We start from the raw sequence: 16255 nt of genomic DNA, 5'->3' as shown, positions 1-16255 counted from the left end.
CCTCCACCTGGGCTGGAAACTCATCACTGAAAATCGGAGGGAATGTGAGGGGTTTTTGTTTGTTTGTTTTGTTCTTTATTCCTTTAAGAACGGAAGGGAGAGGGAGAGAGAGAGAGAGAAACATCAATAATGAGAGAGAATCAATGATTGGCTGCCTTCTGCGCACCCAACACTGGGGATCAGGCCCGCAACCCAGGCGCATGCCCTTGACCGGAATTGAACCCAGGACCCTTCCGACCGCAGGCCGACGCTCTATCCCCTGAGCCAAATCAGCCAGAGCGGAAATGTGAGTTTTTAACTCTGAAATCTTATTACCCCACTGCCCCCAAGCCCCCGCCCCTCAGACACAGAGACAAGAGACAAGAGCAGGAGTCTGCTGCAACGTGTTTATTATGTGCCAAAAAAAACGACACCACAGCTTACTCCACACATCTGTAGGAGAGTGCAGTCTTGCCTGCATATACTACAATGAGGTAGAGACTTCACACACAGCTTCACAAAACCCACAGAGTAGCTGGGATAGGCAACAATGCAAGGTCAGCTCAGCGGGGAGGGGGTGGGGGGGAAGGACACTGGTTCTTTGGCACACAGCTTCCCAAAGAGGGGCAAGTCGATTCTTTTTTTTTTTTAAAGAAAGAAAAAGTCAAGTTTTCAAATCCCGTAGCATTTCCCATCCACTGCAACGGTTGCTCCATACATTTCTCAAATCAAAGAAACAAGGAAGGGTACTTGTCCCCTCTGAGAGAAAGGGCTCCTGCGAGCCTTCTTCTGCCCCCACCAAAAAGCAGCCCTTTTTAGCTCAGTTACAAAAGAAAGAAGTCTGTGACTTTGTGATTAAAAACTTCTATCAACCCTCCCCCCCAAATAAGTGCAACTTAAGAAGGTGCAATAAACCGTTTAAACCTATATACAGCAGCTGCTCAAATACCTTTTACCCGGTCCAGTTTGCAATTCAAAAAAATTTTTTTTCTTGGTTGCAATTTTTTTTCCCATGAAGAGCAAAGTCTCCTTGTTGTTTACAGTAAAAAACACCAGCTGAACACTCAGTTTATGCCGTTCAGGTGGGGGTTAAATAAATGGAAAGGCACTGTATGGCAACTGCAAGAATGAAACCAACGAGACCTGCGCATCACCACCATCAGTATTGCAAGGAATGTAAAAAAAGCGCTTTTAATAAATAAACCTAGATGTAGGCATCGTGTCAATACCTTCTGGACACGTAATTCTTTTTTGCTTTTCTTCGGCAAAATGAGGAACTAAAATCTGGGAAAACTACAGAGTCGCTTGGAGGGTGAGCCAGAGGGTCCTTGCCCTGGCCCAGCCCCTGAAAACAAACCCGACAAAACTCATTGTGCATTAATTAGTGCAGAAACAAAGACAGACTCAGCGAGTGCAAAGGTGACTACAATCTTCCCTTGTCCTCGGGAAGCCGGCTCCCTGGTCGCCGGGTGCCCAGGTGGGGCAGGCCGCTGCCTGACCTGCCAGCCGCGGGCGCCGCGGTCCACCAGGCAAGGCGGGCTCCTCTAGCTGGAATCTCGGTTCTTCTGGTTCCGCATCAGGGGGCTGTGGTGGCGGAGGCCCTCCGTGCTGTGCCGCCAGTGCCAGCAGCTCCGGCAGAAGTACTTGAAGCACACCTGCGTGGAGAAAGGGAGACAGGGCGCTCCGGTGTCAGCCGCAGGCCCCGTGTGCGAGCCCGTGGGGCCTCCTGGGGCCTCCGTGGTGCTAGAAGAGAGGGTCTCGGGAACCTGGAACCCCTCACACAGGCCTAATCGACCCGGGAAACCTGCTGTGTTCCTGCAGGTGCCCTGACTTCATCCAACATTCAGGGCTCCCACTGTGTACAGCTTCCCTCACCCCTCACTGCGGCAGCAGCTCCTCAGGCCCCGTCTTCTCTCACCGCCTCGCTGCTAACCTGCAAGGACATCTGAAGACAGTGACTCCAGGTCCCAATGTAAAGGACATGCCTCCTTCTTCAGCCGAAGTGAGGGCAGGTGACAGTCCCTGGGGCCCTGTCCCGCCTCCTGCTCTGAACTGTATAACCTCTGACAAACCACTGACCTCTGAGCAATTACCTAAAAATGGAGGGTCCCCCAAAACCTTCGATGAGGCTGATCTGAGAGATGCCCGTCCTCAGATCCAAGGTACTGCACACCCTCACCTGGGAGCGTCGCTTTAACCATGGTCAAACAGGGGCTCCCAGCCTGAGCGACCACTGCAAACACTAGTGGACGCACCGCCAGGCCCCAAGCTCCCGTCACCCATCACAGACCAGCTGCAGGGGCACCACTGGGACACTTGGCAGAAACAGGGAGTCTCGGGCCCCACCCCAAACCCGCCGAGTCACGATCTGCATTTAAACAAGGTCCTCAAGTGATGTGCACACACATTCAAGTGTGAGAAGCATTTTTGCTGAAAAACACGCCCAGATGTGCACACGGCCACCCAGAAACAGTCAACAAGAAGCTGCCGTGCTGTGCTCTCTGCCTGTGTCTGACAACTGGGGGTACAAACCAGGTATAAACATCGAAAACACTCCAGGGGTCCCTGAGCGGGGAAACAGCAGCCTCGAAGTCCTAAGAATTGTAACAACACGGCCTGGCTCACAGGTCCTGCTGACCAGGCCCACCCAGGTTCCTGTCACCCTCAGAACCCACCCATGATCAGCAGCAGCCCACATGTCTGCCCACATCGTGTAAATGGAGAAGGCCCGAGCGTCAAGACTCAACTCGAGAGCTTTCCCAAGAGCTGTGGGTCAGACCATCCCAGTGTGCCGCTGGTCTGACCACCAGCGCCTCCTCTGCTCAACCACAAGGTACCCAACACTCTGTGTGACGAACCTGGTGTAACCATTTTCAATTAAGGGGGACTTCCTAGGCACCTCCAGGGCCCAGGGGACTCACCTGATCTCGACAGAAGAAAGGGCCAGGCTGAGAACTGCAGATATGACACAGAGAATCTTCTAGGTAGGGATCGATCTGAACCTGCAGGAAGCGAGATAGGAGAAGGAAGTGGCTCTAGGGCCAGGCAGCCAGTGGCTGGGAGGGAGGGTGCACAATGGGGCTCTCCGCCTGAATGCAGGGCTCTTCCTGGGTTAAAGGGGCGGAGAGTGTGGAGACCCCAGGGGACAGATGAGCTCACCATGCAGGACCAGGCTGGCAGCCTCTGCAGTGTGGGCGACCACACACATTCCTGCCTGGCCCCCAGCTCACTGCACCCCCAGTCTCCACCAGGGAAGCGTTCAGAGGACACAGATCAGGAGAAGGCAGTCGGCTCCGGCAATGCCCAGCCAGGGAAGGCGCCCCGCAGGCTGAGAAGGCTCAACAGCCATGGCCCCTCTCCTGAGTCACCACAACCAGGCTCCCCCCAGACCTGAACCCAGAGTCCCTAGGGCACACCCAGCACAGGGACCGCTCCGCCTCAGCTGCCCTGGTGGTAACCTGCCCAGAGGAAGGGACAGACCAGCCCCTCACCTTCTTGGTGAACTTGGTGGTTTTGATCTCCACAAAAGCAGCGCTGACTGCTTTCAGGTAACTGCGTTGATTATTGAAGGTCACGCGCCCAGACCCTGTTGTAGAAACAGCAGAACAAATTCACCTTCTAACGGGTGGGGATGCCCAGCCCTCAGGCTGTATGGGCCAGGGAAAGCATTTGGTCTGGCCCTGCCAAGGCACTGGGTGAGTTAATAAAGTGTTTGACCAAATAGAGCAGGCCAATTTTTAAGTTGATAATTTTGTATGGCCGAAGAATGACATTCTAGCCAAATTCTCCCACATGTCACTTTTCAACACTTGTCAGCACTCAGGAAATCCTGTGTCTAGACCAGTGATGTCCAATAGAAATGTACTGTGAGCAACTCGTATTAAGTTTTCTAGTAGCCACGTCTAAGTGTGTGTGTGGGGGGTGGGGTGGGGGGGGGTTGTTGGTGGTGGAATTAACTTTAATATGTTTTATTTAACCCAACATATACAAAACCTTATCATTTTAACCTGTGGCACTAGCCACATTTGCAGCAGCCCAGCAGCCACATTCAGTGGGTGGCTACCAACTCAGACGGCTGGTTACAGAGCACATAGGCACCAGCCCCAAAGGAACAGGGAAGGCTTGCTAACGGGCATGGGCGGGGGGGGAGCCCTCTGGTGCAGGCAGGGGCAGAGGGAAGACTACAGGGCTCAGAATGGAAGCCAGGATTCAGCTAGAGCCTCTCTCTGAAGGTGGGCCCAGCAGCCACACCCTCGTCCGAGGTCCTGGAGACCAGGCAGGGAGCCGGGAGAGCCTGGTCCTGCCAAGGGCCGCCCCGCCCCCGCACCTCGGAAGGCCGCTCTGTCTGAGGTGCAGCACCAATGCACGCGGCTCCATGTGAGGGGAGTGGGTCAGCCACATCCCGATCATTAAGTTCAAGGCTCCACCTCCAACCGGCCCAAGATTCCTGTGCGGCGTCTGGAAGTGACCTCCCTGCTCAGAGGGGCTGACCAGAACCCAGCAGCTGGGCCCAGACTGCCCTGTGCTGGGGATCACCTAGTTCTCCCTCAGCCTGACTGGGCTCTGCCCCTGCACAGGACACTTAATAAAGGAAGCCAGGCAAGTTCAGGCAAGTACTGGCCTCTTCGTGAACTATATGACCTGTTGTCTGTCCCAGACGGTTTGGCTCTGAGCTTCCCACCGGAGTTCCTGTCCCATTTTCACCTCCTAGATCCCTGCCTGTGTGTTCCCCCTTTCACGGGAGGAGGGGGAGGGTAGGCGCAGAGGGTGGCTTAGCTAGAAAAAGACGCTCAGCTGCTGGGATGCGCCACCTGCAGCCCTGGGCCAGGCCTGCCTCTCGCTCCCACGGGGAAGTATCACGCTCTTGGGCTACCTCCCAGGGCCACACGCTGCCCCACACAGAAGGGGGACGCTCACCAATGGGATACTTGTGCTTATCTGTGTCAATCCCAGCATACACCACTCCTCCAAACAGGTCGTTCAGGATGGCCGCCAGGGCCTCGGCATTGAGCATCCCGTGCAGGGCGCCCACAAACACCGTCCTGCTGGGGTCCAGTCTCTGAGATGGGTTCCGCACAAAGTTGCTGTCAGCCAAGACCCAGGGGATCACTTGTACCTGGAAAAGCACGCAAAGGTGTTCACGCTGGCAGGGAGCCAGGCCGGCTCTGGCTGGGAGAGGCGCAGCTCCTGGCCTCGCTGGAGCCGGGTGAGGCCCGGGCGGCGGGCGAGAGGTGCTGTCCCCGGCACACAGGCCTGCCCCAGCCCAACCAGAGTTGACTTTCACCGAGTCCATGTGTCCAAGTGGTGACAGCAAGTGGCCCAAATGCAGTCACTCATCCTGGGGAGCAAGCAAAGCAGAACCAAACCGTCACCTGTGTGGTTCCAACGAAGGGCCGTGGACACTGAGGTACAGAGAGCACAGGCCAGAGCCCCAGGAGCAGAAAGACTCCACAGGGAAACTTAAGGGCAGGAGCTGGGGGCAGAGGCTGGGCGCTTAGGGTACTGGTAGGCGGTGGTCACTGGCCCGGGTGCCAGCGCCGTGGGGGCGACAGAGGCGGGCAGTGGTCACTCACGGAGGCTCACAGAGCAGACCAGCACCAGGGCAGGAGCTGACCACGTCTCTGCCTCGGACAAAACCTGGCAGAGCAGGCAGAGACCCACAGTGAAGTGCAGGCTGTAGTGTTCGGGAAGATTAATGTGTAAAGATCTAAAAGACTGTCTCAAAGCAGGAAGAGATGAGGTGGAAACCAGCAAAAGGCAGACGCGAAGGAGGGTCAGAGGAAGGAGAGGCAGACCTGCAGGGGCCAGGGCACGGGCACGGGCACGGGCAGCCAAGCCCAGAAGACCCGCCGGCAGAGCCCCGGCCTGGGCGTGTGGGACAACAGGAGGAACCTGGCCGGGGTCCAGGCCCAGAGGACCCTGGGAAGAGAGGGCCTGGCAGAAGTTACCCAGAGCCAATTTCACTGGGAGATGCAAAGGCCCACTTTGCTTTGTCCACTCCCACGGGAGGTGCCACCACCTTGGTCCACATGCCACGGGCCACCAGGCTCTCCAAGCTTTTTGTTACACTAAACAGAACCGTTGGGGATCACAGGTCATTCCCAAAGAGGGGCCCCAGGGGAGGCGGGCCAAGCAGGCAGGAGCCCGGAGAGGTGTCTGAAGGTAAGAGCAGAGCCACAGGTGAAGCACGTGTCTGATCCGGAAAGAAGAGAGAAGGGAGTCAGATGCTGACCACGCAGTGGTGGGAAGGGACCTGCAGGAAGTAGAAGAGGCCAAGCAACAGGGCAGCCTACGGTCAGCACACCAGACACTGCAGGGCAGTCACTGCAGGGCAGTGAGGGAAGAGGGACAGGACGGAGTCAGCAGGGCACGGAGGGGGCTGAGGGGCCGGGGAAAGCAGGACAGGCAGAGGAGCATGCTGACCAGTCCTAGGGTGCAGCAAGGGGTCACTGCATGGGCCCCAGTAAAGAGAACGGAGAGGAGGGGGAGCTCTGGGTCACTGGGGGCAGCCAGAGGATGGGCCTGCCCTGTGACTAAGACAAAATGTGAAATGACACCAGGAAACAGCTATAAAACAAAGAGCCAGCTTCGTGGCATGCCTTGTTTTTAGAATATATCTATATCTATATCTATCTTTCTATCTAATCTTTTTATTGACTTCATAGAGGAAGGGAGAGGGAGAGATAGAAACATCATGATGAGACTCTTTGATCGGCTGCCTCCTGCACGCCCCCTACTGGAGATGGAGCTGGCAACCGGGGCATGTACGCTGACCAGAATCGAACCTGGGATCCTTCAGTCCACAGGCCGACGCTCTATTCACTGAGCCAAACCAGGAAGGGCATGTGCCTTAATTTAATTCTGAGGCGACCACCTCAATAAAACAGACATTTCCCCACTTACCCTACAGATTTTACTTCTAGAGCAGTTTTAGGTTCACAGCAAAACTAAGCTAAGGTTCAGAGTTCCCTCATACGCCTGCCCCCTCAGCTCAGCCCCGGCATCAACATCTGCACCCCAGGTGCACTTGGTGGTCAGGGAACCTCTGTGGCCACGTCACTGTCACCCCAAGCCAGAGCTCACATCAGGGCTCACCGTTAGGGGTGTTGTATGTTACGGGTGTGACACCGTAAGGGGCAGGGTGAAAACAGCACCTGCCTCCTTTCCGCAGGGAGGGACCTCATTCCGGGGGCGGTGCTAGTATAAGGACATGTGTTAACCTTTATAGGATCACAGAGGAGTGTTCACTGCCCTGAAGACCCCCTGTGCCACCTGTTCATCGTCCCCTCCCAGGACCCTGGCAACTGCCTCTCCTCACGAACACAGGCACTCCGATCCCCCATCTGACAGAGGAGCAAACCATGTTTCAGAGACACTACACATCTAGTCCACAGGGACTTGAATGGAACCAGAATCTAAAACAGCAGCACTGGACCCTTTACGAGATGTGAGGTCGTGATGGGCCCTCGTGACCTAAAGGGCGTGGTGAGCTCAGGAACCCATGCTGTTTTCAAAACCTGTTTCTCAAACACCATCCACTCCTAGAACCAGGCGGCAGCTTGGCTGAACGGGAGCTTCCTGAGCTCCCCCCACACCGACGCCGTGAGTCTGAGAAGGGCCCGAACACGCACTGAGGTCCAGGCGGGGAATCTGGGCTTGAGACCCCAGAGGCAAAGGGCACGCGGCCGATAGGGAGTGAGGAGAGAGAGCACCCGCAGGGGAACCACACGACTAGCGAAGGGCGGGAGGGAAGCAGGGATCCCGGGAGTGTGGGCTGCAGACTTACCCACCCCAGGTCAGAGGTGGCTGGGAGTCAGTGTGACCTCCATGGGCAGGAGACACACATACCACGAGGACCCAAAGGTTGCTTTTATTTTTTTATGGAATTGAGAGTATTTTGCTGTATTTGCTGTGAGGCAGGAGGAGCTTCTTGCCTCAGGAGGACACCTGCCTGCAGCCTGCGTGTCCTCCCACCCAAAGACACTGGCCTCTTCGGAGAGGACGTGGTGCTCACTCACCTCCTTGCAGCGCATCCTTCGGCTGGACATCTTGAAGTAGTATTCGCTCAGGCCGTCGGGGCTCAGCGGGTCATGCGAGCAAGCCTGCAGCAAGGCCCGGACAGACTTTTCCAGTTCGAAGACCAGATACACATACCCTGTTCCCAACGAAAGAAGCGGCATCAGCACCCCTCGGCCCCTCCTCAGCCTTCGTTCTGCAGCTCTCGGTTCCAGGAGAGGCAGCCTCGTGCGTACGACACAAGCGTGTCCTGCTCCTGGGGAGTCTTGTTGAAGGGAGCCCTGCTCTGCCTACCTGAGCAGGGGGAGGTTGGCGAGGCAGGACGGGGCCTGTCATACCACACAGCCCTTCACCCGACCGGAGCACGTGTTCCTGGCCGGGGGAGGGTGGGGGAGCGGAGGCAGGTCTGCAGCCTACCTGCAGGGTGGGGGTGCTGCTCTAAAAGCCTAGTTACCACTGGTCCTGTCCCCCCCGGGACACTGCCAGTGGAGACGGGCAGGGTGAAAATAGCACCTGCCTCCATTCTGCAGGGAAGGGATCTCATTTCAGACCAGTGAGGGATCGAGGCTTGGTCCTCCTTCCTGCCGACTCCAAAGGGAGCTCAGAAGGAGGTCAGCAACAATGTAACTAGGCAGGGGGCAGACAAAGGGGGCCCTGCGAATGCCTTGTTCTGAGGGAAGCGGCTGGGTCCAGGTGGGGGAGGGCACAGGAAGTGTCACACGGGGGTTGCAGCGGCAGCTCCCACTGCAGGTCAGTTTGGACAGACGGACCGTTAGCCAGAAGAACAGAGGGGTGGTGCTAGGTGGGGAGCAGTGCTGACAGCGGAAAGCTGTGCTCCAGGTGCCTACACCATGGTACCAGCATGCAGCGGTGACATCCCAGCATCCCTCAGTGCAATTATGTGCTAGGGAGGAAAAAAAAAGCTCCTACCATGTCTTTATTACCTTTAGGCATATTACCTTTGGGAGGACACCGGGGGTGCTTGCCATCCTTACCGGGCCACTCCACACTCAGGGAGCCAAAAACACGGAAGGTGTTAACCAATCCAGCTGCGAAGAGATGGACGAGAGGGGGTGCTGAGGCACACCCTTCCCAGGAGGCCCAGCTCTCCCAGGCTCATCCCCCCACAAACAACATCTGAGAGGACTGTGGTCTCGGGGGCAGGTGCAAGCACCGACAAGAGCACGATGGGAGTCGGGGAAGCGCCCCTCCCAGGCTCCTGGAGCACCCTGAGATCAGAGGTCAGCCCGGCCTCCAGCCCGGCGTCATGCTCCTGAAGCAGGAGGCCTGGAGGCCGCTCACCTTCCGTAATATCCCATGGAACACCTCCGAGGAACACTTTGCAGGAGTAGACAGGGTTCTTGTAGTTCCGGGGAGGAAGCTGGCCACTCCAGGTACAGGTCGCTTCATTCACAGCTTTGGGGGCAGAGACAGGGAAACGGGTCAGAGAACCACCGCCCTCCCCTGGGGTGAAGGTGTCCAGGAAGAACAGGACGGCCCGGCGCAGCCAGGCTGCTAGGAGAACGCCCCGGCTATTCCACAAGGCGGGAAACCTTACACCTCACCACGCCGTCAGCCCATCCCGTCAACCCAGCCCTCATCACCAATTCTGTCTCCACGAAAACGGAGATCTGTAGGTAAAAATGCTCACAACCCAAGCTGTTTCCAAACACGTAACTGGTAACTAACCACAAAGCCGTTTTGTCTAGTCATTGCTTCCAATGCTAATAAAATAAAATTACTTGAACGTAAATAGAACGATTTTGTGCACGAGATCCCAAAGGCTGACTGCTCCACATGGGCCTTATCCCCACATGTTCACACAAGAAACAGTTGCCTCTACTTTCGCTGCCTTCACTCTGAACTCACCCATCACGGAAGTTAGGACCCTGCCAATAAAGTGCCCTCACCAGCAGCCCAACAAGACCAGAGTCCCACCCCCCACAGCTATGTGTGCGATGCCCCAACAAACATGGGGCCTTCCTTAGATAATGGACCCCCCCCACCCCGCCCAGCGTGCAATGTATGCCAATGACAAGCCTGTCCCAACCTGCTGTGATGTGTCTAACTCCGACTCAAAACTCCCTGACTGCTCTTCTGTTCGGCCCTACAGTTTCTAACGGTTCTCAACCTGTAGGTCGCAACCCCTTTGGCGGTCGAACGACCCTTTCACAGGGGTCGCCTAAGACCATCCTGCATATCAGATATTTACATGACGATTCATCACAGTAGCAACATGACAGTGATGAAGTAGCCACGAAAATAATTTTATGGTTGGGTCACAACATGAGGAACTGTATTTAAAGGGCCAGAAGGTTGAGGCTCTGTTCTTGGTGACCAATTCGGCCTTCTAGCAGTCTTTAATCCTGTCCCCATTCGGTCTGTGCTGCTCCAGATCCGGGAGTGACCTCGTGGGTATGGCCAGGCCTTGCCCACTGCACTCCCTGCTGTAGCACCGGGACAGGGAGCCAAGGAAACCAAGCCTCATGTTCACTCAGGCGATGACATGACATGAAGCCATTCCCTACAAGGCCCAACGTGCCAGCAAGAAACTGTCAACTATCAGCAATGTTTTGTGAACAATAACGGAACTCGATATAACATTCCTTCGCAGGGAGAGTGGCACTGGAAAAAGTGCAAAGATGGGCGGCCAAGACCACGAAGTGGACAGGGCAGGGGCACCATCAGAGGAGAATGAGATCAGGTCCAGCTCTGTGAGCAGAAAGTCAGACATACTGATGCCTCTGGAAACACCGGGAAGGGAGACACTGAACACCGGCCGTCATCGGCTCAGCACCTCCGAACCGCGGTCAGTGGGCACCTGACGACGCCTCAGTAAACACTGACTGACTCATTTACTTCCGGGTACGGGTGGAAGATGACAAACAGATGCAGTGTGTATTTCAGCTCAGGTCAATGACGGAGCCCGAGGTCTGTGGGAGACCAGGACACCCGGGGACAGCCCTTACCTTAGAGGCTGCCCACCCGTGTCCCCGAGTTCACCCGTCAGACAGCCTCGGGGAAGAAGCTCCTGCCTGAGTTAGGAAGGTGAAGGGAGACAAGGCTCAGAGCATCCCGCCAGGGTTTCCATGGGAGAATAAATGGACGGACGGCTGCGCATGGCCAGCCTCCAGGGGAAACAGGTGGGAGGGATCCAACGCTCACCACCGCCCTGCACACAGGCCACTACGCCTTCCTGCCTGCCAGCCCAGAAAAGCCCGACTGTCCCATCAGCACTCACTCCAGAGGACAGACCGCGCTGCAGATCCGGGCCTCTTCTGTCAGGTCCCGTCGGCCCGGCCTGTGCACCCGCACTCACCTGCAGCCTGCCGGTGCAGCCTGGCCTCCCTCTCGATGCTGAAGGGGTCTTTGGGGGCTTCCAGGAGGTCCCAGGAGGGCCACACGGACGCTCCTGGCCATCTCTTCGATGCACTGGTTGGGGAAGGAGTGACGGCGGCGGCGGCAGCAGCAGCGGCAAGAGCAGCTTGCTCTTGGTCCATCCGGGACCCAACCCCCATCTTTAAGGAATCTCGGGGGCCACCCCCTGTCAGGGACAGGAAGGGCAGAGGGGGGGAGATGCGCAGGCTGGACTGAAGGAGGAAAAGGGAGAAGGTTTTCAGAGGGCGGGCTGGTGGAAAGAGCAACAACTGCACTGCAGACATTATGAAAAACACCATTAAGCACTGGCTCTGCTTTCTTCCAGACTCCCTCCCTAAGCATCTTTAAGATTAGTTGTCCTACCCGAATTTAAACAAATTCTTTTGTCCCCAAGTCAACATTTTTTTTTCCATTTTGCCAGACAGTCTTTGTAAGCATTTTTAATTAATTTACGATATTCTATTTAGGGACCAAGCTACATTTCCCTGACCTATTGCCCCACTGATGAGCACTCAGATACTCTCGGTCTCTAAATAAGTACTTTAAGATGTAGCTTCATATCTTGTGTTTTCTTTGGTCAGATTCCTAGGTCTAGAGTCAAAATGCTTTCTCTTGCGGGGGTGAGGGGGGAGGTTCTATCAGAAATACGTAAGAACACGGGGTTTATGCTAAGCTTGTGCCAAAGCTTTAAATTCTACTGGTTTCAGTGGGTAAAATAACATCACATTATCATAAAAACAAACTAAAATAATCACTCAACAGAATATGTCCTAAAAGTTCAAATACTGCCTCTATTCCCTCCTCTGTGAGGGGTGAGGTATCTGGGGACGTTCTTTTTTTGTGTGTTTTTATTCATTTTTGGATAGAGGAAGGGAGAGGGAAAGACAGATAGAACCATTGATGAGAAAGAATCATCAATGACAGACCACCTCCTGCACGTCCCTTACTGGGGATTGAGCCCGAAACCCGGGCATGTGCCCTGACCAGGAATTGAATCGTGACCTGGTTCATGGCTCGACGCTCAACCACTGAGCCACACGGGCCAGGCCTGAGGAAATTCTTTCAACAAAACTCAAAAGATTAAAGCTTTATGAGGTAAATTTCCAAGACTGAGACCCCCTCTGAAGGCCATAACCAGAAGCACCTCATCTCACCCCATTTACAGGAGGAAACTACGGCCCAGGGTAGCAGAGCCCACTGTTGGGACCCCTCTGGGAGTAGCCTGAGCCGGGCCAGGGGAACAGGGGCGCCAGCTCATGCTCTAGGGGAGCGGACAGGAGACCAGGTGGGTGCTCATGGCTGGGCTATGAATGGGAACTGTATCCACAACCAGGGTGGCCAGGCCTGGGTGTGGAGGGAAGAGGTAGGAAGCCAGCCTTCCATTCATCGACCAGCCAGTGTAGGGACCGGAACAAAGGCCAGGATGAGGCGGCGGCTAAGGCTGCCTGGCATTGTGCTCCTCACCTAACCCACCGCCAGCTCCGCGCAGCCTGGGCGCCCCCGCCACACGGCTGCAGGTGAGGAGCCTGGGTGCCACATTAACACTGGGCAGCACTTCATAGGTGCACAGTGGCCTCAGACAGAGAGCCAACCTGGGTCAGGAAAGGCTTTAGGAGTCAGGGGCAGTCAGGTCTAGGTGAGAACCCTGGCCCCACCAATGAAGGCGCACCCAGGTGGTGCTGCGGGTCTGGCTCCAGACCACCGCAAGAAAGCGAGTCATCACCTCTTTGGCTGGTGGAGGGTCTTGCCTTCGTTCATAAACAATTGCAACACCTCGTAGGGCAGTAAAACGGAGCATGCCCATAATTTTAAAAATCATCACTAAAGAGTTCTGAGATATCATACATAAAGGCACATAAACGATACTGTGTTTAGGCTAAAGAACACCCCGTGTAGGCCAGGAAACGGAACTCGGCTAGGACTCCCATGTTTGCCTGTGAAGTAACTGTGACCCAACGGCTCCTGGAGAAACTCATAAGAAGTGTCCCGGGCTCAGGTCCTGAAATGCATCGCCCAATGGGTGTACAAGGCATCCTCTATTCTGTCGAGGACGAAAAGCTCTGTATGTGCCCACGATGGCCTCCACACCTTCCAGCATCCTAGTGGGCACGTACCCCTGTCAAGCATGCTGGCCCTCCCACCCGGCTCCCCGATAAGCGACATACAATCAAGTCTGAGAGATGATCTGATCCGGAGCTGAAGCCACTGGTGTCTGAGTCCGAGGGGCTGCTGGAGCGGGAGTCCAGGAGGGGCCGCGTGTCCAGGCGGGAACCTCTGACTGAGGGTGCTGAGAACTTGTCCACGTCAGATCCAAGAGGGTCCAGCGGCAGGAAGCTCAAGGGGGGCTTCCCCAGGACATTGCCCAGTGGGTTGTGGAGCATGCTCAGTACTAGGAGGAAAAATAAAGGAAGTCCTGTAACTTCTTAGTTTTCTTCCCAGCCAACAGCCCTCCATTCTTCTCCCACAGCCACGCAACAGGACACGCTGAGGCACAACCACTGAAAGCACAACGGAACCACAGTTCGCACGCGACGAGCAGACACACATCCAGTGCCGACACTGGCCACCCAGGGCCTGTGAGAGGCAGTTACAGGACAGCTTGTGAAGCCTGGAGGTCCTGCTGTCATAGAAGCAACAAAATTCCAGCTCTTGCCTGACCGATAAGGCTCAAAGGTTGAGTGTCGACCTATAAACTAGGTGGTCACGGTTCAATTCCGGTCAGGACACATGCCCGGGTTGCAGGTTCGATCCCCAGTAGGGGGCCTGCAGGAGGCAGCCAATTGATGATTCTCTCTCATCATTGATGTTTCTGTCTCCCTCTCCCTTCCTCACTGAAATCAGTAAAAATATATTTTAAAAAAACTAACAGCAACAAAGCTCCAGCAATCTGACACCTAGGCTTAGGGGTCAGTGCCAGCGTTCGGGGAACTCTGTACCACTGGGGACCCGGGTCATAGCTGCTATTTTTTTAAAATATATTTTTGTTGATTTCAGAGAGGAAGGTTAGAGAGGTAGGGAGAGGGATAGAGAAATAAAAACATCAATGATGAGAGAGAATCAATGATTGGCTGCTACCTGCACACCCCACACCAGGGATAGAGCTCACAGCCTGGGCATGTGCCCTGACCAGGAATGAAATGTGACCTGGTTGATAGGTCAATGCTCAACCACTGAGCCACGCTGGCTGGGCCACACCTGCTATTAGTGTCTGGGTGCACACGCCCACGTTGCCACAGGAGACCCCTTCAGCGCATACCATGCTCCTCCCTACTGCCTGGCGACCTGCTCACGAGAACCCCACCCCAACACCACGCAGCTGGAGTAGAGGACTCGGGCCACACCCCGAGGCCTAGGACAGCATGAGCAGGCCTCTTCTCCGAGAGCTCCTGAGCAAGCGGCTAGCACATGCGGGCTCTCTGCGCTGCACCCCGAATGTCAGTCGTTTGGGATGGACGCAGAATGACGTCTGGTCAAGCCCACTCTGGCTGAGGCACACCTGGGTGCAGCCCTAGGTCCGCCCTCCTCCATGTGGCCGTGTGCTCTAGGAGGCTCTGTACGTCTCCACCTCGTCATGCATCTTGGGAGGAATGCCAACCCCTTCATGACACTGTCAGGAAAAGTGTTCAGGACACAGGCAATGTTTATGCGTGAAATGTCAAGAGAGCGATGCAGAGCCCAGAGTCCTCAAGGGAAGCCCAGCACAGAGCAGCTGCAGGACAACTCCCAGCAGCAGCCCAAAGGGCTTGGGCATGGTCAGTATGGGCCACAGCTCTGCATTCACCCCAGGTTTAAAAGAGTGTGTTTGGCCCAGCCAGTGTGGCTCAGCTGTTGAGCACTGACCCATGAACCAAGAGGTTGCCGGTTCAATTCCCAGTCAGGGCACATGCCTGGGTTGGGGGCTCGATCCCCAGAAGGGGGTAGGCAAGAGGCAAACGATCGATAATGTTTCTCTATCACTGATGTTTCTATCTCTCTATCCCTCCCCTTTCTCTCTCTCTAAAAATCAATAAAAACATTTTTAAAAAATAAAAGAGTGTGTTTGAAAGAATCCAAAAGCACAGGGGTGCCACTGCAGACCACTTCCCTCATGCATCAATCTGTGTTCACTACGGTGTTGGTACATCTGTGCTACCAGGCACAATTCCGACTAACCTGCAATTTTTTTTTTTTTGCAATGTCCACAAAGAAATCTTGAGGCCTTGTCAGATTCCTGTGTGAAAGCTAGGAATGATCTCTACCACATCCTCCCATCTGATAAGCCTGTCTAAACAGAAAAAGGCAGGACAGACCCCGCTAGCCACCAATGAACTTTATGCCTGAAGTGCTCACAGTCCATGACCAGTCAGTCACCTGCTCCCTCTGGACCAGGTTCAGTCACACGCCTACCGTTTGCTGCTCACCCAGAACGTGCCAGACACCAGAACCCGACTCCAGGCTGTAACTTTTGGAACACACCTCCACTAGCAACTTTTAAAAAAATGTCCAGAACTTTACATCTCGTCTTCATGTTCCTGACACCTCTCTTTTGTTGAAATTCCTTTACGACCATCAACTACAGACAAGCTATCTCACCTACCAGAGGTCAGTGCCCTGGGACCTACATCATCCGGGTCTGAAGCCTTTTCCAGGGCCTGGCCGCTGCAGGAACCTATTAATGCATCCCGGGCCCCACTCCGACCTCCTGGATCTGAACCTGCATCTTAACAGGATCCCCTGGAGGTTTGTGTGCACATTAAAGCTGAGAAGCACTGATCTAGAAAAACCCACGGCGTGCTACTCCGAAGTTCTCGTCAGTTCCCTTCGCCACACCCAAAAACCTTTCGCACTGAATTCTTCCCCTTGACTCAAGACTGCAGGTTATTTAAATACGGCTCTCACAGCT

The 16255-nt window shown here is 55.2% G+C and overlaps 1 protein-coding gene across 6 annotated transcripts in view; it reads right to left on the bottom strand.

Annotated features, from left to right (window-relative positions):
* Nucleotides 1–1000: 1000 nt before the first annotated feature.
* The window catches only part of CPEB1 (cytoplasmic polyadenylation element binding protein 1), a 52646-nt gene continuing 37391 nt past the window's right edge, over nucleotides 1001–16255 (bottom strand). For 4 of the 6 annotated variants that reach the window (XM_015562791.1, XM_006761975.2, XM_006761972.2 and 1 more), the window contains exons 3-11: nucleotides 13539–13762; nucleotides 11315–11585; nucleotides 9298–9411; nucleotides 8940–9044; nucleotides 7998–8134; nucleotides 4897–5095; nucleotides 3471–3565; nucleotides 2901–2981; nucleotides 1001–1634 (exon numbers count right to left, since the gene is read on the bottom strand). In XM_015562791.1, the coding sequence (XP_015418277.1) occupies nucleotides 1524–1634; nucleotides 2901–2981; nucleotides 3471–3565; nucleotides 4897–5095; nucleotides 7998–8134; nucleotides 8940–9044; nucleotides 9298–9411; nucleotides 11315–11585; nucleotides 13539–13762 (1337 nt within the window). In that variant the 3' untranslated portion in view covers nucleotides 1001–1523. The remainder of the gene's footprint in view (nucleotides 1635–2900; nucleotides 2982–3470; nucleotides 3566–4896; nucleotides 5096–7997; nucleotides 8135–8939; nucleotides 9045–9297; nucleotides 9412–11314; nucleotides 11586–13538; nucleotides 13763–16255) is intronic. The other 2 variants (XM_006761976.2, XM_006761974.1) reach the window with 2 other exon arrangements.

The sequence above is a fragment of the Myotis davidii genome, unplaced genomic scaffold (genome assembly GCF_000327345.1).
Source record: "Myotis davidii unplaced genomic scaffold, ASM32734v1 scaffold898, whole genome shotgun sequence".
In the NCBI taxonomy this organism is placed as follows: domain Eukaryota; kingdom Metazoa; phylum Chordata; class Mammalia; order Chiroptera; family Vespertilionidae; genus Myotis; species Myotis davidii.
This window is presented reverse-complemented; position numbering and strand designations above follow the sequence as displayed.